Source organism: Salmo trutta, chromosome 31, assembly GCF_901001165.1.
Source record: "Salmo trutta chromosome 31, fSalTru1.1, whole genome shotgun sequence".
In the NCBI taxonomy this organism is placed as follows: Eukaryota; Metazoa; Chordata; class Actinopteri; order Salmoniformes; family Salmonidae; genus Salmo; species Salmo trutta.
In genome coordinates, this window is record NC_042987.1 from 44,463,087 (window position 1) to 44,487,728 (window position 24,642).

The following is a 24,642-nucleotide window of genomic DNA, read 5'->3' on the forward strand; positions in this document are numbered from 1 at the left end:
TGATCTATTGTCCCCAGCACAAGGTGCACCTGTGTAATGATCATGCTGTTTAATCAGCTTCTTGATATGCCACACCTGTCAGGTAGATGGATTATCTTAGCAAAGGAGAAATACTCACTATCAGGGATGTAAACAAATTTGTGCACAACATTTTTGAGAAATAAGAATTTTGTTCATATGGAACATTTCTGGGATCTTTTATTTTAGCTCATGAAACATGGGACCAACACTTTACATGTTGCGTTTTATATTTTTGTTCAGTATACTTTTATCTGTTAGTTAGCATTGTTACAATCACTTCTATTACTACTACCTTCTATCTGTTAGCATTACATCATTTAGTGTGATTGAAGTGGTCTGATGCTTTATGCTGCTTGACTACACTACAAGATGAAGTTAGCCAAACCACTGCTGTTATCTGTAACTCAAGCCATAAACTCCATAACCAAAACCATGCAATAAAACCATGATGCACCATAAAACTGCTGTGATCGACAACAAGTGTGGTTTCCTGTACCAGATGGGGTTCTGTGTGTTTCTAACCCCTGACCCTGTTCTCTCTCCTCCCTCTAGCATCACGGCTGTGCTCAGTAACAAGTGTGGTTTCCAGCTGCAGTACCAGATGGTGTTCTGTATGTGGCTGCTGGCCTTCAGCTCTCAGCTCTGTGAGCAGCTACGTCGTTACAACGTGGTGCCGGCCCTGTCTGATATCCTGCAGGAGTCTGTCAAGGAGAAGGTCACGCGCATCATACTGGCTGCCTTCAGGGTACGTACTGTTAGTTAGGCTGCTCAGTCGGACAACCAGTCAGTCAATCCCATCATCTCAAATGGCATCCTATTCCCTATAGGCCCCTACATGGCTAGGATTAGTATTTTATTTTATTTATTCCACCTTTATTTAACCAGGTAGGCAAGTTTGAGAACAAGTTCTCATTTACAACTGCGACCTGGCCAAGATAAAGCAAAGCAGTTCAACATACAACAACACAGAGTTACACATGGAGTAAAACAAACATACAGTAGAAAAATAAGTCTATATACAATGTGAGCAAATGAGGTGAGATAAGGGAGGTAAAGGCAAAAAAGGCCATGGTGGCAAAGTAAATACAATATAGCAAGTAAAACACTGGAATGGTAGAGTTGTAGTGGAAGAAAGTGCAAAGTAGAAATAGAAATAATGGGGTGCAAAGGAGCAAAATAAATAAATACAGTAGGGGAAGAGGTAGTTGTTTGGGCTAAATTACAGATGGGCTATGTACAGGTGCAGTAAATCTGTGAGCTGCTCTGACAGCTGGTGCTTAAAGCTAGTGAGGGAGATAAGTGTTTCCAGTTTCAGAGATTTTTGTAGTTCGTTCCAGTCATTGGCAGCAGAGAGCTTGAAGGAAAGGCGGCCAAAGGAGGAATTGGCTTTGGGGGTAACCAGAGAGATATACCTGCTGGAGCGTGTGCTACAGGTGGGAGCTGCTATGGTGACCAGCGAGCTGAGATAAGGGGGGACTTTACCTAGCAGGGTCTTGTAGATGACCTGGAGCCAGTGGGTTTGGCGACGAATATGAAGCAAGGGCCAGCCAACGAGAGCGTACAGGTTGCAGTGGTGGGTAGTAAATGGGGCTTTGGTGACAAAACGGATGGCACTGTGATAGACTGCATCCAGTTTATTGAGTAGGGTATTGGAGGCTATTTTGTAACTGACATCGCCGAAGTCGAGGATCGGTAGGATGGTCAGTTTTACGAGGGTATGTTTGGCAGCATGAAGGATGCTTTGTTGTGTGTCTGGAGAGACCCTCCGCTGGGAGGAAGTCCTTATTCCACGTGTTACAGGATGCAACTGCTGACACAAAATTAACCAGAGAGCACTTCAGTCCTATGAGAGATTCTTTAGGAAGATTCTTGCTCTCAAACCATGTGTTTCCATGCTACTGTTTTTCATAGCTCTCCTCTCATATCTCTCCTCTGCACTCTCTAAATGATTGATTTCAACTTTCTCATAACAGAGCGAACAGTGATAACCGTTGGAGATGTGAGGGGGAGAAGAGGTGAGGGCAAGCCATATAAACTAAGCCTATAAAGTCTATGAAAGATTCCTGAATACAGTTGATGGGTTTGTTGCCCTTACAGCCATGTGGTTCTGCTGCTCAGACTTCTATAGGCTGTAGGATGTAATCCAGAATGGTACCCTATATCCTATATAGTGCGCTACTTTAGACCAGGGCCCAGAGTGCCCTATACAGGGAGAAGCAGTTATAGTCTATATTGAGACAGAGTGAAGCTGCCCAGCAATCTAAAATTGTTTCTGTGAAAGTTTCCAGAACATTCGTTAGGTCGCAGTAAATGTTTTCACAACACAAAAGCTGTCAAGTCATGCTGATTGTGTGTGTGTGTAACCTTTTATTTAACTAGGCAAATCAGTTAAGAACAAATTCTTATTTACAATGACGGCCTATGGTGTCTGTGAGTATAACAGAACTCCTATGGCAGGCAAAAACCTGAGAAGGTTCTGTTCAGGAAGTACCCTGTCTGACCATTTATTTGCTTTCTTTGACATCTCTTCCAAAAACTAAGGATCTCTGCTGTTACGTGACACTTCCCACGTCTCCAATGGGCTCTCAGAGCCCGGGAAAAACAGGAATGACGTAATTCAAAGCCCTGGCTGAAACAATAGAGAGCAAAAGCTAAGTGGTCTCTCAGTGGAGAAATGCTTACGCTCGCGACATGCCCCGCCCCGTCTTTCGGTTTTTCCCTCAGTTTACAGACATGCAGATTCCCGGTCGGAATATTATCGCTTTTCTACGAGATAAATTGCATAAAAATTGGTTTTAAACAGCGGTTGACATGCTTCGAAGTACGGTAATGGAATATTTAGAAATTTTTTGTCACGTTCTGCGCCATGCTCTTGACCGTGATTTACCATTGGGATAGTGTCTAGAACGCACGAACAAAACGTCGTTGATGGAACATAACGATGGATTATTTGGGACCAAACCTACATTTGTTATTGAAGTAGACGTCCTGGGAGTGCATTCTGACGAAGAACAGGAAAGGTAAGACCATTTTTCTTATAGGAAATGTGATTTTGGTGAAGGCTAAACTGGTTGGGTGTCTAAATAGCTAGCCCTGTGATGCCGGGCTATGTACTTAGAATATTGCAAAATGTGCTTCATCCGAAAAGCTATTTTAAAATCGGACATATCGAGTGCATAGAGGAGTTCTGTATCTATAATTCTTAAAATAATTGTTATGCTTTTTGTGAACGTTTATCGTGAGTAATTTAGTAAATTCACCGGAAGTGTTCGGTGGGAATGCTAGTTCTGAACGTCACATGCTAATGTGAAAAGCTGGTTTTTGATATAAATATGAACTTGATTGAACAGACATGCATGTATTGTATAACATAATGTCCTAGGTGTGTCATCTGATGAAGATAATCAAAGGTTAGTGCTGCATTTAGCTGTGGTTTTGTTTTTTGTGACATTATATGCTAGCTTGAAAAATGGGTGTCTGATTATTTCTGTCTGGGTACTCTGCTGACATAATCTAATGTTTTGCTTTCGCTGTAAAGCCTTTTTGAAATCGGACAGTGTGGTTAGATTAACGAGAGTCTTGTCTTTAAATAGCTGTAAAATAGTCATATGTTTGAAAAGTGGAAGTTTTCGGATTTTAGAGGAGTTTGTATTTCGCGCCCCGCCCATCATTGGATATTGGAGCAGACGTTCCGCTAGCGGAACATCTAGATGTAAGAGGTTTTAATCTGTTCCTTTAAAGGTTCCCAGAATGTTTTATTAGGTTGTAGGAACAGTCTGGTGAGAACATAGTTGGGACAAAAGATATGTTCCTTAAACACAAACACTTTCCAGTTGTGAGGATAATTCTGCAGTGTTTGTTTTATGGTGCAAAAACCTTCACCTGACGTTGCCAGAAAGTTGTTAAGCTAACTGACATTCTGACCATTACTGAGACTTGGTTATAAAGGTCTGAATGGATATAATGTCTACAGATCTAGCAGAGGTGGAAGTGTCACCATATTCATAATGAACACCTGGAATGTTACTGTGTGTATTATCACCTCTGTTCCTAAGCAGTTTGAATGTCTCGTCCTAAATGTGGGCCTTGGTTGGGCATTATTACCAACTAACACCAGTGGGAGTTTATTGACCTCCAGATTTGCTCTCAGCAAATTGTCAGACTTACTGTCTTAACTATACTAATTCTGAATTATTCATATTCTTAACCTGGATTGGTTGATTCCAGTTTCAGACTTAAAATACATTTTGCTCCGTACAAATATAACTTGAGTGATAAATAAATCAACCCGCCCCAATTTAAAACACCTTGAACAATCTACTCTTTTGGACGTCATTCTGACCAACACTCGACAGCCAATGGAATGTTTGCTAATGACCTCAGTGACCATTGTCCCAATGCCTGCATTAGAGATGCTAAGCTAGCTATTACAAAGAGACATTTTAGGACTTTCAATCAGCAACATTTCCTGTATGACATGGGGTTGTAGTGAATTATTATTATTATTTTTTTACCTTAACTAACTTTCCTAGTTAAATAAAGAACAAATTCTTATTTACAATGACGACCTACACCGGCCGAACCCGGACGATGCTGGGCCAATTGTGCGTCGCCCTAGGGACTCCCAACCACGTCCGGATGTGATGCAGCCTGGTTGGGCCTTGGTAATGACTGGGAGGGTGTGTCCCCTCTCTCTGATTCGCATCAGGCCCTTCAATGTTTTACCTCTCTGTTTAACTCTTATTGTAGATAGGTATTCTCCATATAAGAGATTAAGGGGTAAAGGACAGATCTAACACGTTCCCCTGTGAATTTTCTGAAAGATTTCATGAAGGAAACATAACTTTGGCTAAGGCTAGACTGACGGATTCTTCCTGTGACTGGCAGTCCTTCAGACATTTTGAGAAATAAATGTCTTACTGTGGTTAGTAAAGCAAAGACAACATTCTTGTTGAATGGTGTATCTGAGAGTGGTGGAAATCCAGCTACATTTTAAAAAACAACTCCAGCCCCTCATTGCCCCCTCAGGTTGTGACAGCCTCTGGTTCCCATAACAGACAACAATTACATTTTGTGGTGCTTTTCATTTAAAATAAATGACATTTCAGCTGGCCATCTATTTGGAGAAAAAAAAAGTCTGAAAATACCTCAAGCTCCACTAGAGGGAGTCTTTTATTCACCTCGAAGCAAACAGCAGAGGATGATGCACTTTTGGTTTGAACCATTTTATGCCAATGATGTATTAAGTGCCTTGCAAAAAAAAGTATGTAAAGAAATCCACAGGAGCTGATTCGCTTGATCCCTTTCTACTGCGGCTTTCTGCCCCCCTCATTGTAGAACCTTTGACCCACATGTTGTATTTAACAATTGCTTCTGGTGCCATCTATCCCTGAGGTCTGGAAGGCAGCGCATATCCTCTTCCTCTACAAAGATGGGGATCATTCTGACCTGGATAACTGCTGCCCAATGATCTAAATTATCTTGCAAAAATATTAGAACCATTGGCTAACTCTCAGCTAATATAATTATATATTTTTTTAATAATTATTTAATATTTATTTAATAATTTTTAATAATTATATATTTTTTTACATAAAATTATATTCTTAATGTGTACCAGTCTGGTTTTAAACCTGGACATAGTACCGTTTTAGCAGCTACGCTTGTCTTAAATGATCTGTTAAAGGAATCTAAGCAATTGTACGTAATGTTGATGCTACCGTCTCTTATGACTGAAAAGAGCTTCAGGATATCAGAACAGCGATTACTCACCTCGAACTGGATGAAGATTTCATCTTTAATGTGTCTGACAGGAAGGATATAATGTTGTTCCCAGAAAAGGCCCAAATCCCTGTCATTCATATGAAGAAAATACAGGGGACGGAGGTCAGGGTGCCTTGTGAAAATTCGTCGCGAGTGGGTATCCCACCTCTACCATCCGTTCTATTAGCCAACGTGTAATCACTGGAGAATAAACTGGAAGAGCTCCGTTCGAGACTATCCTATCGACGGGACATTTAACGGTAATATCTTCCATTTCACCGAGTCATGGTTGAAAGACGACACAGATAATATACAGTTGGCTGGGTTTTCCGTGCATCGGCAGGACAGAACAGCTACATCCAGTAATACGAGGGGTGGGGTGTGTGTCTATTCGTCAGCTATTCGTCAGCTGGTGCGCAATGTCTAATATTAAGGTAGTCTCGAGGCATTTGTATTTATTCCCATAACTCTTCCTGGGGTCTGGCAAAATTAAGGCAGTTTATACAATTTTAAAAACATTACAATAAATTTCACAATACACTGTGTTCCCTCAGGCCCCTACTCCACCACTACCACATATCTATGTGTACATGTGTGTGTATAGTGCGTATGTCATCGTGTGTATGCATGTTTGTGTTGCTTCAGTCCCCGCTCTTCCATAAGATGTGTTTTTTTTATCTGTTTTTAAATCTAGTTTCACTGCTTGCATCAGTTACCTGATGTGGAATAGAGTTCCATGTAGTCATGTCTCTATGTAGTACTGTGCTCCTCCCATAGTCTGTTCTGGACTTGGGGACTGTGAAGAGACCTCTGGTGGCATGTCTTGTGGGGTATGGATGGGTGTCTGAGCTGTGTGCCAGTAGTTTAAACAGACCTCTGGTGGCATGTCTTGTGGGGTATGCATGGGTGTCTGAGCTGTGTGCCAGTAGTTTAGACAGACAGCTCGGTACATTCAGCTTGTCAACACTTCTTACAAAAACAAGTAGTGATGAAGTCAATCTCTCTTCCACTTTGAGCCAGTAGAGTCTAGGAACAACATTATCTCCTCCTTTTCTGGCACATTGACCCGGTACCCCCTGTATATAGCCTGCACATTGACTCTGTACCGGTACCCCCTGTATATAGCCTCTACATTGACTCTGTACCGGTACCCCCTGTATATAGCCTCCACATTGACTTTGTACCGGTACCCCCTGTATATAGCCTCCACATTGACTCTGTACCAGTACCCCCTGTATATAGCCTCCACCTTGACTCTGTACCGGTACCCCCTGTATATAGCCTCCGCATTGACTCTGTACCGGTACCCCCTGTATATAGCCTCCACATTGACTCTGTACCGGTACCACCTGTATATAGCCTCCACATTGACTCTGTACCGGTACCCCCTGTATATAGCCTCGTTATTTTATTGTTACTTTTTAAAATAATTTTTTACTATTTTCTTAACTCTTTCTTGAACGTGTGGCAGCGCGGCGAGCTGCGTGTAGTGGTGGTGGGAGGAGCGTGTAGTGGTGGTGGGAGCTGCGTGTAGTGGTGGTGGGAGGAGCGTGTAGTGGTGGTGGGAGCTGCGTGTAGTGGTGGTGGGAGGAGCGTGTAGTGGTGGTGGGAGCTGCGTGTAGTGGTGGTGGGAGCGTGTAGTAGTGGTGGGAGCGTGTAGTGGGAGCGTGTAGTAGTGGTGGGAGCGTGTAGTGGCGGTGGGAGCGTGTAGTGGCGGTGGGAGCGTGTAGTGGCGGTGGGAGCGTGTAGTGGCGGTGGGAGCGTGTAGTTGGAGCAGCGTGTAGTGGTGGGAGCGTGTAGTGGTGGGAGCGTGTAGATGGAGCAGCGCGTAGTGGGTGCGGGAGCGTGTGGTTGTGGTGGGAGCGTGTGGTGGTGGCGGTGGAAGCGTGTGGTGGTGGCGGTGGGAGCGCGTGGTGGTGGCGGTGGGAGCGCGTGGTGGTGGCGGTGGGAGCGCGTGGTGGTGGCGGTGGGAGCGTGTGGTGGTGGTGGTGGCGGTGGGAGCGTGTGGTGGTGGTGGTGGCGGTGGGAGCGCGTGGTGGTGGCGGTGGGAGCGCGTGGTGGTGGCGGTGGGAGCAGCACGTGGTGGTGGCGGTGGGAGCGCGTGGTGGTGGCGGTGGGAGCAGCGCGTGGTGGTGGCGGTGGGAGCGCGTGGTGGTGGCGGTGGGAGCAGCGCGTAGTGGTGGCGGTGGGAGCAGCGCGTAGTGGTGGCGGTGGGAGCAGCGCGTAGTGGTGGCGGTGGGAGCAGCGCGTAGTGGTGGCGGTGGGAGCAGCGCGTAGTGGTGGGAGTGTGTCGCTGTTGAGTTGTGCATTCAGAAAGTATTAGCATAATACACAATTCACCATAAAGATCTCTCCGTTTCAGCTAGAGATCTGTTTTTCATTGGATGCGTCTCAATCCACCACGTCTGCCGATATTGCCCTTCTTCGGTGAAGTTGATAAAGCAATCTTTCCTAGAGGGAAGGAATCTGATTTCATTGGTCCTCAATTCGTGGCTCAGATACTTCGTTCAGGGTAAATCGAGTTTACCTGCCCGGGAGAAGATTAGTTCTGAAGGATTTGTTGCCGTAGAAATGTACCTGGCTAACAGCTGAGCAACTTTTGTGGTTCTTGTTATCCAGAGTTGAACTCAGGGTTGACCAAAGTTACCTTGCTAACTCCTCAAACCACGAACGTAGTAAAGGGTTCTGGAGAAATCGACTGAGAGGGAGACCAGTCAGGAGTATGCCCTGGCCATGATACTTATTATTATTATTATTATTATTATTATTATTCTAGAACCTGTTGGAGAAGTCAGTGGAGAGGGAGACCCATCAGGAGTATGCCCTGGCCATGATACATATTATTATTATTATTATTATTGTTGTTATTATTATTCTAGAACCTGTTGGAGAAGTCAGTGGAGAGGGAGACCCGTCAGGAGTATGCCCTGGCCATGATACAGTGTAAGGTTCTGAAGCAGCTGGAGAATCTGGACCAGCAGAAGTATGATGATGAGGACATTACGGAAGACATCAAGTTCCTGCTGGAGAGTCTGGGAGAGAGCGTTCAGGACCTCAGGTAGGTTACCTCTCACCCCTAACCCTAACTTCTCCAGGTCAGAACCTAGAGTCTGGGAGAGAGCGTTCAGGACCTGACAGGTAACGTTACTGCTAATCTCAGCTACGCTAGCAGGCATTACTGTGCTGTTACTAGGCGCTACGCTAGCAGGCATTACTGTGCTGTTACTAGGCGCTACGCTAGCAGGCATTACTGTGCTGTTACTAGGCGCTACGCTAGCAGGCATTACTGTGCTGTTACTAGGCGCTACGCTAGCAGGCATTACTGTGCTGTTACTAGGCGCTACGCTAGCAGGCATTACTGTGCTGTTACTAGGCGCTACGCTAGCAGAACAGTACACATCTCTTAAACCACACTGGAACTCTCCTGGAATACCCCTCAAATTGATCTCTCCACAGGTCAACATCTCTCTGTCGGTCTGAGGCTGTTCTTCAACAAAGTTTATCTGTTTGTTTGTTACTTGTTATTTCAGCTGTTTAGGATAGGGGGCAGTAGCGGAACATCTAGATGTAAGAGGTTTTAAGCTTGTTTTCTCTCGCTCTCTTTCTCTCCCTCTCAGTTCGTTTGATGAGTACAGCTCGGAGCTGAAGTCCGGGCGCTTGGAGTGGAGCCCGGTCCACAAATCAGAGAAGTTCTGGCGTGAGAACGCTGTTCGCCTCAACGAGAAGAACTACGAACTCCTCAAGTAAGCAAAGAGCACTTCCTAGTGTGGATGGTTCGGTAAGACACAGAGCACTACCTAGTGTGGATGGTTCGGTAAGACACAGAGCACTACCTAGTGTGGATGGTTCGGTAAGACACAGAGCACTACCTAGCGTGGATGGTTCGGTAATGAGGGTGCATCCCAAATGGCACCCTAAGGGTAAATAAATAACATAAGAATACAATCACTTATTAAAGGCCTGGCTAAAGAGGTTGGCTTTTAAGTTATTTAAATAACCTCAATGGAGTCTGCCTCTCTTACCTGACGGGGCAAGCTGTTCCGTAACTGAGGGGCTTTACTAGAGAACGCTGGTCCGTAACTGAGGGGCTTTACTAGAGAACGCTGTTCCGTAACTGAGGGGCTTTACTAGAGAACGCTGGTCCGTAACTGAGGGGCTTTACTAGAGAACGCTGGTCCGTAACTGAGGGGCTTTACTAGAGAACGCTGGTCCGTAACTGAGGGGCTTTACTAGAGAACGCTGGTCCGTAACTGAGGGGCTTTACTAGAGAACGCTGGTCCGTAACTGAGGGGCTTTACTAGAGAACGCTGTTCCGTAACTGAGGGGCTTTACTAGAGAACGCTGTTCCGTAACTGAGGGGCTTTACTAGAGAACGCTGTTCCGTAACTGAGGGGCTTTACTAGAGAACGCTGGTCCGTAACTGAGGGGCTTTACTAGAGAACGCTGTTCCGTAACGGAGGGGCTTTACTAGAGAACGTTTTGCATCTAGGGACTGTAGACAGACCTGCTCCTTAGCTGAGAGTTTGTCAGTGATTCAAATTTTTTTGAAAGACATGGTAGTTTATAAAGGTAGCTGATATTAGTGTGATGTATCTGATGTTGGGGTTAGTTAGGGTGAAGGGGTAGCTGCCGTTGGGGTGAAGGGGTAGCTGCCGTTGGGGTGAAGGGGTAGCTGCCGTTGGGGTGAAGGGGTAGCTGCCGTTGGGGTGAAGGGGTAGCTGCCGTTGGGGTGAAGGGGTAGCTGCCTTTGGGGTGAAGGGGTAGCTGCCGTTGGGGTGAAGGGGTAGCTGCCGTTGGGGTGAAGGGGTAGCTGCCGTTGGGGTGAAGGGGTAGCCGCCGTTGGGGTGAAGGGGTATATGTTCTCCCTCCTCAGGATCCTAACTCGTCTGTTGGAGGTATCTGATGTTAGGGTTAGTTAGGTGTTATATGTTCTCTCTCCTCAGGATCCTAACTCGTCTGTTGGAGGTATCTGATGACCCTCAGGTTATTGCAGTAGCTGCTCATGATGTTGGAGAATACGTCAGACACTACCCTCGGGGGAAACGGTAAGAACACGCAGTATACACTGAGTTAACTATACATTATGAACACCTGATTTTTCCATGGCATAGACTGACCAGGTGAAATCCATAATCCCTTATTGTCACCTGTTAAATCCACTTTAATCAGTGTAAATGAAGGGTAGGAGACAGGTTAAAGAAGAATTTTTAAACCTTGAGACATGGATTGTTGTACTGGGTTTTTTACACTCAACAGTTTCCTGCGTCTATCAAGAAACGGTCCACCATCCGAAGGACATCCAGCCAACTGGACACAACTGTGGGAATGTTTTGTCCACTCAGTGTGGGTCTAACCAGTGTTTATCTCTGTGTCAGGGTGATCGAGCAGCTTGGAGGTAAACAGCTGGTGATGAACCACATGCACCATGAAGATCAGCTGGTTCGTTACAACGCCCTGCTGGCCGTGCAGAAACTCATGGTCCACAACTGGTACCTACTACTACTACTACTACTACTACTACTACTACTGCTACTGCTATACTACTACTACTACTACTACTACTACTACTACTACTACTACTACTACTACTACTACTACTGCTATACTACTGCTGGGTACTAGTTTAAACTCATGGTCCACTACTGGTACGTACTGCTACTGCTGCTACTACTACTACTACTACTGCTATACTACTACTACTGCTATACTACTACAACTACTACTACTACTACTGCTATACTACTACTACTATACTACTGCTGGGTACTAGTTTAAACTCATGGTCCACAACTGGTCTGTACTGCTACTACTACTACTACTGCTATACTACTACTACTATACTACTACTACTATACTACTGCTGGGTACTAGTTTAAACTCATGGTCCACTACTGGTCCGTACTAGTGCTATACTACTGCTGGGTACTAATTTAACCTCTCTAGGGTCGGCGGGACGAAATCGTCCCACCTACTCAACAGCCAGTTGAATCCCGTGGAGCGTTATTCAAATACCTTAGAAATGCTATTACTTCAATTTCTCAAACATATTACTATTTTACAACATTTTAAAGACAAGACTCGTTAATCTAACCACACTGTCCGATTTCAAAAAGGCTTTACAACGAAAGCAAAATATTAGATTATGTCAGCAGAGTACCCAGCCAGAAATAATCAGACACCCATTTTTCAAGCTAGCATATAATGTCACATAAACCCAAACCACAGCTAAATGCAGCACTAACCTTTGATGATCTTCATCAGATGACAACCCTAGGACATTATGTTATACAATACATGCATGTTTTGTTCAATCAAGTTCATATTTATATCAAAAACCAGCTTTTTACATTAGCATGTGACGTTCAGAACTAGCATACCCCCCGCAAACTTCCGTTGAATTTACTAAATTACTCACGATAAACGTTCACAAAAAACATGAACAATTATTTTAAGAATTATAGATACAGAACTCCTCTATGCACTCGCTATGTCCGATTTTAAAATAGCTTTTCGGTGAAAGCACATTTTGCAATATTCTAAGTAGATAGCCCGGCATCACAGGGCTAGCTATTTAGACACCCACCAAGTTTAGCCCTCACCAAAGTCAGATTTACTATAAGAAAAATGTTATTACCTTTGCTGTTCTTCGTCAGAATGCACTCCCAGGACTTCTCCTTCAATAACAAATGTTGGTTTGATTCAAAATAATCCATAGTTATGTTCAAATATCCTCTGTTTTGTTCGTGTGTTCAAGACACTATCCGAATGGTAAAGAAGGGTGATGCGCACGACGCATTTCGTGACAAAAAAATTCAAAATATTCCATTACCGCACTTCGAAGCATGTCAACCGCTGTTTAAAATCAATTTTTATGCCATTTTTCTCATAAAAAAGCGATAATATTCCGACCGGGAAAGCGTGTTTAGGTTCAAAGAGAGAGAAAATAAAAACATGGGGTCGACTCGTGTACGCGCCTCAGCCCATTGTCCTCTGATAGAGCGCTTACCAAAAGCGCTAATGTTTTTCAGCCAGTGGCTGGAATTACATCATTCAGCTTTTTCTCGCCTTCTGAGAGCCTATGGGAGCCGTAGGAAGTGTCACGTTACAGCAAAGATCCTCAGTTTTCATTAAAGAGAGCCAAGAAGAACAAGAACTTGTCAGACAGGTCACTTCCTGTAAGGAATCTTCTTAGGTTTTTGCCTGCCATATGAGTTCTGTTATACTCACAGACACCATTCAAACAGTTTTAGAAACTTTAGGGTGTTTTCTATCAAAAGCCAATAATTATATGCATATTCTAGTTTCTGGGCAGTAGTAATAACCAGATTAAATCGGGTACGTTTTTTTATCCGGCCGTGAAAATACTGCCCCCTACCCCCAACAGGTAAAACTCATGGTCCACTACTGCTACTACTACTATACTACTGCTAGGTACTAGTTTAACCTGTTAGGGCTAGGGGGCAGTATTTACACGGCCGGATAAAAAACGTACCCGATTTAATCTGGTTACTACTCCTACCCAGTAACTAGAATATGCATATAATTATTGGCTTTGGACAGAGCTCCAGTAAAGGGTCTGAACTTATGTAAATGTAATATTTAAGTTAAAAAATATATATAAATTAGCAAAAATGTAAAAAAAAAAAAAAAAGTGCTTTGTCGTGTAGATTGAGGGGGAAAAACTATGTAATACATCTTTGAATACGGCTGTAACCTAACGATGTGGAAAAAGTGAAGGGGTCTGAATACTTTTCTGAAGGCACTGCAGTTTAGTAGAATCCCTCCCTCTCTCCTGTTTCAGCGTGGGCCTAGACTGTTTCAGCGTGGGCCTAGACTGTTTCAGCGTGAGCGTGGGCCTAGAGCGTGGCCCTAGACTGTTTCAGCGTAGCCCTAGACTGTTTCAGCGTGGGCCTAGAAGCGTGGGCCTAGACTGTTTCAGCGTGGGCCTAGACTGTTTCAGCGTGGGCCTAGACTGTTTCAGCGTGGGCCTAGAGCGTGGGCCTAGACTGTTTCAGTGTGGCCCTAGACTGTTTCAGCGTGGGCCTAGACTGTTTCAGCGTGGGCCTAGACTGTTTCAGCGTGGCCCTAGACTGTTTCAGCGTGGCCCTAGACTGTTTCAGCGTGGGCCTAGAGCGTAGCCCTAGACTGTTTCAGCGTGGGCCTAGACTGTTTCAGCGTGGGTCTAGAAGCGTGGGCCTAGACTGTCTCAGCGTGGGCCTAGAAGCGTGGGCCTAGACTGTTTCAGCGTGGGCCTAGAAGCGTGGCCCTAGACTGTTTCAGCGTGGCCCTAGACTGTTTCAGCGTGGGCCTAGACTGTTTCAGCGTGGGCCTAGAGCGTGGCCTAGACTGTTTCAGCGTGGCCCTAGACTGTTTCAGCGTGGCCCTAGACTGTTTCAGCGTGGGCCTAGAGCGTGGCCCTAGACTGTTTCAGCGTGGCCCTAGACTGTTTCAGCGTGGCCCTAGACTGTTTCAGCGTGGGCCTAGAGCGTGGGCCTAGACTGTTTCAGCGTGGGCCTAGATTGTTTCAGCGTGGGCCTAGACTGTTGAGTACAGAAAACAAGGGTTTAAATACACTACATGACCAACAGGATGTGGACACCTGCTCGTCCAACATCTCATTCCAAAACCATGGGTATTAATATGGAGTTGGTCCCCCCCTTTGCTGCTATAACAGCCTCCACTCTTCTGGGAAGGCTTTCCACTAGATGTTGGAACATTGCTGCTATAACAGCCTCCACTCTTCTGGGAAGGCTTTCCACTAGATGTTGGAACATTGCTGTTATAACAGCCTCCACTCTTCTGGGAAGGCTTTCCACTAGATGTTGGAACATTGCTGCAGGGACTTGTTTCCATTCATCCACAAGAGCATTAGTGAGGTCGGGCACTGATGTTGGGCGATTAGGCCTGGCTCTCAGTCGGCGTTCCAATTCATCCCAAAGGTGTTCGATGGGGTTGAGGCCAAGGAGGATAGATTCTGGATGATAGATGTTCTCCTCTGCAGGGAGTACCTGGTCAATACTGTAGTAATGATTATGGATTATTGATTTTCTCCTCTGCAGGGAGTACCTGGTCAATACTATAGTATTGATTACGGATGATAGATTGTGGATTATTGATGATCTACTCCTCTCCTCTGCAGGGAGTACCTGGTCAATACTATAGTAATGATTACGGATGATAGATTGTGGATTATTGGTAATCTACTCCTCTCCTCTACAGGGAGTATCTGGGGAAGCAGCTCCAGTCGTCAGACCAGCAGCAGCAACAGGCTGTGGCCACCAGGAGCTGATCTGGAACTCCTGACCCCTGCATGGAACTGGGTTTGCATACATGTACTGGGGTATACATGCATACCAGTATATCTACTTTATGTGTGTATCTATGTACATCGTCCAATGAAATTACCTGGATCAACCGTCCAGTTTGTCAGGAGTTGATGTGTGAAAGGTGTCTCTTTTCTTACCTGTCGATTCTCCTCCACTCCGGCTACATGTTGATTTCCTGGTCATACTACAGTATATAATGTCATGTGTCCTCACAGCTATGTGATGTAAGGTGATTTAAATAGCACTTTTTGTGTTGTGATCAATTTAAAACGGCTGAAGTTATTTGTGTCGTGTGTAAAACATTGTGAGTATGCATTCCAATAAAACTAATCTAGAGGGGCTGTTGGGCTGTGTTTCTTCGCAGGTTCTTGACTGCTGTCATCTCTCGTTATAACTGTAAGGTCTCTGTAAAGTCTCTCAGGTAGTTTAAGATGCATTTTGAAAAACATGTCAGATTGAGAGACCGACCACAGCAGGTCAGCATTGGACCCTGGATCTTCTGTTGCCGCTCACAGGAGAAGAGTTGTTGGAACAGAAAACTAAGACCTCCGCTGTGTGCGTGCGGAGCTGCGGAGTTGTGATGAGTCAATATTTATGTATTTGTTCCCCAGCTCCGCTGGGTTCTCTCTCACACAGACAAACACACAAGATCCCCAGTTTAGATGAACTCTGGACTACCAGTCGAGCTAAATTACTTCTATGTGCTCTTCGACGCAAGCAACACTGAACCATGCATGAGAGCATCAGCTGTTCTGGATCACGCTCTCTGTAGCCGATGTGAGTAAGACCTTTTAAACAGGTCAACATTCACAAGGCCGCAGGGCCAGACGGATTACCAGGACGCGTACTCAGAGCATGCGCTGACCAACTGGAAAGTGTCTTCACTGACGTTAACAACCTCTCCCTTACCAGGTCTGTAATACCAACATGTTTAAGCAGACCACCATAGTCCCTGTGCCCAAGAACAGTAAGGTAACCTGCCTAAATGACTACTGACCCGTAGCACTCACATCTGTAGCCATGAAGTGCTTTGAAAGGCTGGTCATGGCTCACATCAACACCATTATCCCAGAAACCCTAGACCCAATCCAATTTACATACCGCCCCAACAGATCCACAGATGATGCAATCTCTATTGCACTCCATACTGCCCTTTCACATCTGGACAAAAGGAACACCTATGTGAGAATGCTATTCGCTGACTACAGCTCAGGGTTCAACACCATTGTGCCCTCAAAGCTCATCAATAAGCTAAGGACCCTGGGACTAAACACCTCCCTATGCAACTGGATCCTGGACTTCCTGACGGGCCGCCGCCAGGTGGTAAGAGTAGGCAACAACATCTGCCACGCTGACCCTCAGCACGGGGGCCCCTCAGGGGTGTGTACTTAGTCCCCTCCTGTACTCCCTGTTCACCCAAACATGACTCCAACACCACCATTAAGTTTGCTGACGACACAACAGTGATAGGCCTGATCACCGACAACGACGAGACAGCCTATAGGGAGGAGGTCGGAGACCTCGCAGTGTGGTGCCAGGGCAACAACCAACCCCTCAATGTAAGCAAGACTAAGGAGCTGATTGTGGACTACAGGAAAAGGTGGGCTGAACAGGCCCCCATTAACATTGAGTCTGCAGTGGAGCGGGTCGAGAGTTTCAAGTTCCTTGGTGTCCACATCACCAACAAACTATCATGGTCCAAACACATCTAGACAGTTGTGAAGAGGGCAGTTCAACACCTTTCCCCCCTCAGGAGACTGAAAAGATTTGGCATGGGGACCCAGATCCTCAAAAAGTTCTACAGCTGCACCATCGAGAGCATCCTGACCGGTTGCATCACCGCCTGGTATGGTAACTGCTCGGCATCTGACCGTAAGGCGCTACAGAGGGTAGTGCGAACGGCCCAGTACATCACTGGGGCCAAGCTTCCTGCCATCCAGGACCTATATACTAGGTGGTGTCAGAGAAAGGCCCCAAAACATTGTCAGACTCCAGTCACCCTAGTCATAGACTGTTCTCTCTGCTACCGCACGGCAAGCAGTACCGGAGCGCCAAGTCTAGGACCATAAGGCTCCATAACAGCTTCCACCCCCAAGCCATAAGACTGCTGAACAATTAATCAAATGGCCACCAGACTATTTACATTGACCCCCCCACCCCCATTTGTTTTTAAACTGCTGCTACTCGCTGTTTCTTATCTGTACGTAGTCACTTCACTCCTACCTACATGTACGAATTACCTCGACTAACCTGTACCCCCACACATTGACTCGGTACGGTACCCCCTGTATATAGCCTCGTTATTGTTATTTTGTAACTTTTTGTTTATTTGGTAAATATTTTCTTAACTCTTTCTTGAATGGTGCTGTTAAGGGCTTGTACGTGAGCATTTCACAAAATATTCTGGTGACTGTTATTAAATGACAAATAAACGTAACATTTAGTTTCACCACTAGGAGCCAGTTATCACTGAGAAAACGTATAAAGGGCAGATTGTATACAAGGACATTCTACAATAAATCAATTCAAATGAATGAGATTCTGGTGAACATACTCAATTGTAGATGCATTAATCTTTGAAAAGTGAAGAATTACAGATAGTAATAGAGATACATTATTAATATGAAGAAACTCATATTCCGTTGGAATGACCTTTAGACAGGAAATTACATGTATGTCTGCGTTTAACCCAACTGTAAAATGACTGTGTTTGAAGCTGAGAGTCCTTCAGTGTAACATTAGAACAGAGCAGCAGCTGTCCCATGCAGCCATGAGCAGAGCAGCAGCTGTTGTCCTGGGTTATAGCTGACTGACTGAGGGCTACCTCTCCCCTTCTCTCTCTCTCCCCCACTCCCACAGACACATACAAGTATCGAAGATATTTGCTCAGAAGGTTTCTAGTATTATTTCCTGTTACCGACAAGCACCTCTGGAAATAAGATCGGTGATCACACACCACAGAGCAGCAGCACTACACATCTGATTTACCAGACCTGGATCCTAAGCAGCATTCATCACAGGACAGGTGCTGTTCTAGTCAGACTAAGGAGAAGAGGTAGGAGAGCTGTTGTAGTCAGACTAAGGACAAGGGCAAACCACCCTCCACTTCCTAGTATAATACTTGCTAATGTACAGTCTCTGGATAGTGAACTATGTAAGATTAGAAGGCGCAGATTTCCTACCAGAGAGATATTGTAATGTAATCTGTTTTACTGAGACTTGGCTATCGGGGGAGGTGCTTGACACCGCTATAGAAGTTACAGTTGGCCCAGAACAGGGCAGCACGGCTGGCCCAGAACAGAGCAGCACGGCTGGCCCAGAACAGGGCAGCACGGCTGGCCCTTAAATGTACACAGAGAGCTAACATCAATGAAATGCATGTCAATCTCTCCTGGCTCAGGGTGGAGGAGAGATTGACTGCATCACTACTTGTCTTTGTGAGAGGTATTGACATGCTGAAAGCACTGAGCTGTCTGTTTTTAAACTACTAACACAAAGCTCAGACACCCATATATACCCCACAAGACATGCCACTGTTCTTTTACTTATAGATGTGTGTTGTTGTGAATTGTTAGATAGGTAGGTAACTGATGCAGCAGTAGAATCAGATGGGTTTTTTAAACCGATAAAACTACACCTTATGGAACAGTGTGAACGTTCTGCACACACATGCTAACAGACACACACACACAAACACACACACATACTGTACATTGTAATATTGTTATTTTACTGTATTATGGGTTTTGTATTGTAGATATGTAGTGGTAGAGTAGTAGTGGTGTAATGTGTTGCATTGTAGACATGTACAGTTGAAGTCGGAAGTTTACATCCACTTAGGTTGGAGTCATTAAAACTCGTTTTTCAACCACTCCACAAATTTCTTGTTAACAAACTATAGTTTTGGCAAGTTGGTTAGGACATCTACTTTGTGCATGACACAAGTCATTTTTCCAACAATTGTTTACAGACAGATTATTTCACTTATAATTAACTGTATCACAATTCCAGTGGGTCAGAAGTTTACATACACTAAGTTGACTGCTTTTAAACAGGTTGGAAAATTCCAGAAAATTGTCATGGCTTTAGAAACTTCTGATAGGCTAATTGACATAATTTGAGTCAATTGGAGGTGTACCTTGTGGATGTATTTCAAGGCCTACCTTCAAACTCAGTGCCTCTTTCCTTGACATCATGGGAAAATCAAAAGGAATCAGCCAAGACCTTAGAAATAAAATTGTAGACCACAAGTCTGGTTCATCCTTGGGAGCAATTTCCAAATGCCTGAAGGTACAACATTCAACTGTACAAACAATAGTACGCAAGTGTAAACGCCATGGGACCACGCAGCCGTCATACCGCTCAGGAAGGAGACGCGTTCTGTCTCCTAGAGATGAACATACTTTGGTGCGAAAAGTGCAAATCAATCCCAGAACAACAGCAAAGTACCTTGTGAAGATGCTGGAGAAAACAGGTACAAAAGTATCTATATCCACAGTGAAACGAGCCCTATATCGACATAACCTGAAATGCCGCCCAGCAAGGAGAAGCCACTGCTCCAAAATCTCCATAAAAAATGCCAGACTACGGTTTGCAACTGCACATGGGAACAAAGATTGTACTTTTTGGAGAAATGTCCTCTGGTCTGATGAAACAAAAATAAAACTGTTTGGCTGTAATGACCATCGTTATGTTTGGAGGAAAAAGGGGGAGGCTTGCAAGCCGAAGAACACCATCCCAACCGTGAAGCACGGGGGTGGCAGCATCATGTTGTGGGGGTGCTTTGCTGCAGGAAGGACTGGTGGACTTCATAAAATAGATGGCATCAAGAGGCAGAAAAATTATGTAGATACAGTGGGGGAAAAAAGTATTTGATCCCTTGCTGATTTTGTACGTTTGCCCACTTACAAAGAAATGATCAGTCTATAATTTTAATAGTAGGTTTATTTGAACAGTGAGAGACAGAATAACAACAAAAAAATCCAAAAAAACGCATGTCAAAAATGTTATAAAATGATTTGCATTTTAATGAGGGAAATAAGTATTTGACCCCTCTGCAAAACATGACTTAGTACTTGGTGGCAAAACCCTTGTTGGCAATCACAGAGGTCAGATGTTTCTTGTAGTTGGCCACCAGGTTTGCACACATCTCAGGAGGGATTTTGTCCCACTCCTCCAAGTCATTAACGTTTCGAGGCTGACGTTTGGCAACTCGAACCTTCAGCTCCCTCCACAGATTTTCTATGGGATTAAGGTCTGGAGACTGGCTAGGCCACTCCAGGACCTTAATGTGCTTCTTCTTGAGCCACTCCTTTGTTGCCTTGGCCGTGTGTTTTTTGGGTCATTGTCATGCTGGAATACCCATCCACGACCCATTTTCAATGCCCTGGCTGAGGGAAGGAGGTTCTCACCAAAGATTTGACGGTGCATGGCCCCGTCCATCGTCCCTTTGATGCAGTGAAGTTGTCATGTCCCCTTAGCAGAAAAACACCCCCAAAGCATAATGTTTCCACCTCCATGTTTGACGGTGGAGATGGTGTTCTTGGGGTCATAGGCAGCATTCCTCCTCCTCCAAACACGGCAAGTTGAGTTGATGTCAAAGAGCTCCATTTTGGTCTCATCTGACCACAACACTTTCACCAGTTGTCCTCTGAGTCATTCAGATGTGCATTGGCAAACTTCTGACGGGCATGTATATGTATTCTTGAGCAGGGGGACCTTGCGGGTGCTGCAGGATTTCAGTCCTTCACGGCATAGTGTGTTACCAATTGTTTTCTTGGTGACTATGGTCCCAGCTGCCTTGAGATCATTGACAAGATCCTCCCGTGTATTTCTGGGCTGATTCCTCACCGTTCTCATGATCATTGCAGCTCCACAAGGTGAGATCTTGCATTGAGCCCCAAGCCGAGGGATATTGACAGTTCTTTTGTGTTTCTTCCATTTGCGAATAATCGCACCAAATGTTGTCACCTTCTCACCAAGCTGCTTGGCGATGGTCTTGTAGCCCATTCCAGCCTTGTGTAGGTCTACAATCTTGTCCCTGACATCCTTGGAGAGCTCTTTGGTCTTAGCCATGGTGGAGAGTTTGGAATCTGATTGATTGATTGCTTCTGTGGACAGGTGTCTTTTATACAGGTAACAAGCTGCGGTTAGGATCACTCCCTTTAAGAGTGTGCTCCTAATCTCAGCTCGTTACCTGTATAAAAGACACCTGGGAGCCAGAAATCTTTCTGATTGAGAGGGGGTCAAATACTTATTTCCCTTATTAAAATGCAAATCAATTTATAACATTTCTGACATGCGTTTTTCTGGATATTTTTGTTGTTATTCTGTCTCTCACTGTTCAAATAAACCTACCATACAAATTATAGACTGATCCTTTCTTTGTCAGTGGGCAAACGTACAAAATCAGCAGGGGATCAAATACTTTTTTCCCCCCACTATATATTGAAGCAACATCTCAAAACATCAGTCAGGAAGTTAAAGCTTGGTCGCAAATGGGTCTTCCAACTGGACAATGACCCCAAGCATACTTCCAAAGTTGTGGCAAAATGGCTTAAGGACAACAAAGTCAAGGTATTGGAGTGGCCATCACAAAGCCCTGACCTCAATCCCATAGAAAATTTGTGGGCAAAACTGAAAAAGTGTGTGCGAGCAAGGAGGCCTACAAACCTGACTCAGTTACACCAGCTCCGTCAGGAGGTATGGGCCAAAATTCCCCCAACTTATTGTGGGACGCTTGTGGCAGGCTACCTGAAACGTTTGACTCAAATTAAATAATTTAAAGGCAATGCTACTAAATACTAATTGAGTGTATGTAAACTTCTGACCCACTGGGAATGTGATGAAAGAAATAAAAGCTGAAATAAATAAATCACTCTACTATTATTCTGGTATTTCACATTCTTAAAATAAAGTGGTGATCCTAACTGACCTAAAACATGGAATTTTTACTTGGATTAAATGTCAGGAATTGTGAAAAACAGTGTTTAAATGTATTTGGCTAAGGTGTATGTAAACTTCTGACTAGTTCAATAGAACCCCCCCGGGGTTACACAGGGTTTAGACGCTTATTTATTTAACCTTTATTTCACCTTTATTTAACTAGACAAGTCGGTTAAGAACAAATTCTTATTTACAATGACGGCCTAGGAACAGTGGGTTAACTGCCTTGTTCGGGGCAGAACGACAGATTTTTACCTTGATATTCGATCTGGCAACCTTTCGGTTACTGGCGCAAAACTCTAACCACTAGGCTATCTGCCGCCCCAAACCCGCTTATGGGTTAATGTTTATATTTATAAATGTCTATGTTTATTCTATTACAGATGCCTTAATCCATACTTCTAAATTCTATTATGTAAACTAAACATTTTCCTTCAAGTATAGTTTAGAAAGTACTTTTGTTACTGTCCCCACCACTACAGAAATACATGTAATTTTGTCCTTGAAACATTAAATGACATATAGAATTCCATTCAATCTTATGGAGGGCTACATTTCTGAGTGGTGCCAATACGGCTGACCAGTGGCTTCAAAGCCTCTTATTGGCCAATACATAGCATCAGGAATCCAGGGTTTATATACATATTTTCTCTTTTCCTGTTTTTCATGGAAACCCAAAGGAGTCATACCGCCCAGTGGCTCTCCATAGCCCCGCTACAACGACCAGTAGCTCCCCTACACCGCCCAGTAGCTCCCCTACACCGCCCAGTAGCCCCCCTACACCGCCCAGTAGCCCCCCTACACCGCCCAGTAGCCCCCCTACACCGCCCAGTAGACCCCCTACACCGCCCAGTAGCCCCCCTACACCGCCCAGTAGACCCCCTACACCGCCCAGTAGACCCCCTACACCGCCCAGTAGACCCCCTACACCGCCCAGTAGCCCTCCTACACCGCCCAGTAGCTCCCCTACACCACCCAGTAGCCCCCCTACACCGCCCAGTAGCCCTCCTACACCGCCCAGTAGCTCCCCTACACCGCCCAGTAGCCCCCCTACACCGCCCAGTAGCCCCCCTACACCGCCCAGTAGCTCCCCTACACCGCCCAGTAGACCCCCTACACCGCCCAGTAGACCCCCTACACCGCCCAGTAGCCCCCCTACACCGCCCAGTGGCTCTCCATAGCCCCCCTACACCGCCCAGTAGCCCCCTACACCACCCAGTGGCTCTCCATAGCCCCCCTATACCACCCAGTGGCTCTCCATAGCCCCCCTACACCGCCCAGTGGCTCTCCATAGCCCTCCTACATCGCCCAGTGGCTCTCCATAGTCCCCCTACACCGCCCAGTGGCTCTCCATAACCCCCTACACCGCCCAGTGGCTCTCCATAGCCCCCCCACACCGCCCAGTGGCTCTCCATAGCCCCCCCACACCGCCCAGTGGCTCTCCATAGCCCCCCCACACCGCCCAGTGGCTCTCCATAGCCCCCCCACACCGCCCAGTGGCTCTCCATAGCCCCCCCACACCGCCCAGTGGCTCTCCATAGCCCCCCCACACCGCCCAGTGGCTCTCCATAGCCCCCCCACACCGCCCAGTGGCTCTCCATAGTCCCCCTACACCGCCCAGTGGCTCTCCATAGCCCCCCTACACCGCCCAGTGGCTCTCCATAGCCCCCCTACATCGCCCAGTGGCTCTCCATAGCCCCCCCACACCGCCCAGTGGCTCTCCATAGCCCCCCCACACCGCCCAGTGGCTCTCCATAGCCCCCCACACCGCCCAGTGGCTCTCCATAGCCCCCCCACACCGCCCAGTGGCTCTCCATAGCCCCCCCACACCGCCCAGTGGCTCTCCATAGCCCCCCCACACCGCCCAGTGGCTCTCCATAGCCCCCCCACACCGCCCAGTGGCTCTCCATAGCCCCCCCACACCGCCCAGTGGCTCTCCATAGCCCCCCCACACCGCCCAGTGGCTCTCCATAGCCCCCCCACACCGCCCAGTGGCTCTCCATAGCCCCCCCACACCGCCCAGTGGCTCTCCATAGCCCCCCCACACCGCCCAGTGGCTCTCCATAGCCCCCCTACACCGCCCAGTGGCTCTCCATAGCCCCCCCACACCGCCCAGTGGCTCTCCATAGCCCCCTACACCGCCCAGTGGCTCTCCATAGCCCCCCCACACCGCCCAGTGGCTCTCCATAGCCCCCCTACACCACCCAGTGGCTCTCCATAGCCCCCCTACACCGCCCAGTGGCTCTCCATAGCCCCCCTACACCGCCCAGTGGCTCTCCATAGCCCCCCTACACCGCCCAGTGGCGACCCGTCATTCAGCCAGCCCAACCTGTTTAGCTAAAAAAAAAAATATATATTTTACTTTGTGTTGCCTGTTTTGCATGTTATTTTTGCATTAATACTTATCACATATCAGTTTCCAAACAATGTAAAAAATAAATAAAAAAAAAGTAGAATTGAGTTAATTAAGCCACACACAAACATGGTCTCTGTCTTGTTTTCTTGAGTAAAGCAGATCCAAAATGCAGGTGTTTCAGCCCAGCTCAGTGCTTTCTGTAGTGGAGGGGCAACCAGCGGACAATACGGA

General features: G+C 46.0%; 1 protein-coding gene across 5 annotated transcripts in view; it reads left to right on the forward strand.

The window, feature by feature from the left end:
• Nucleotides 1-15,451, forward strand: part of atp6v1h (ATPase H+ transporting V1 subunit H) — a 49,986-nt gene extending 34,535 nt beyond the window's left edge. For 4 of the 5 annotated variants that reach the window (XM_029726663.1, XM_029726662.1, XM_029726666.1 and 1 more), the window contains 6 exons: nt 574-766; nt 8,664-8,842; nt 9,402-9,527; nt 10,728-10,829; nt 11,160-11,273; nt 15,004-15,451. In XM_029726663.1, coding sequence (XP_029582523.1) covers nt 574-766; nt 8,664-8,842; nt 9,402-9,527; nt 10,728-10,829; nt 11,160-11,273; nt 15,004-15,073 — 784 coding nt within the window. In that variant the 3' untranslated portion in view covers nt 15,074-15,451. Of the gene's footprint in view, nt 1-573; nt 767-8,663; nt 8,843-9,401; nt 9,528-10,727; nt 10,830-11,159; nt 11,274-14,785; nt 14,844-15,003 lie in introns of those variants that run through there. The other variant, XM_029726665.1, reaches the window with a different exon arrangement.
• The last annotated feature ends 9,191 nt before the right edge of the window (nt 15,452-24,642 follow it).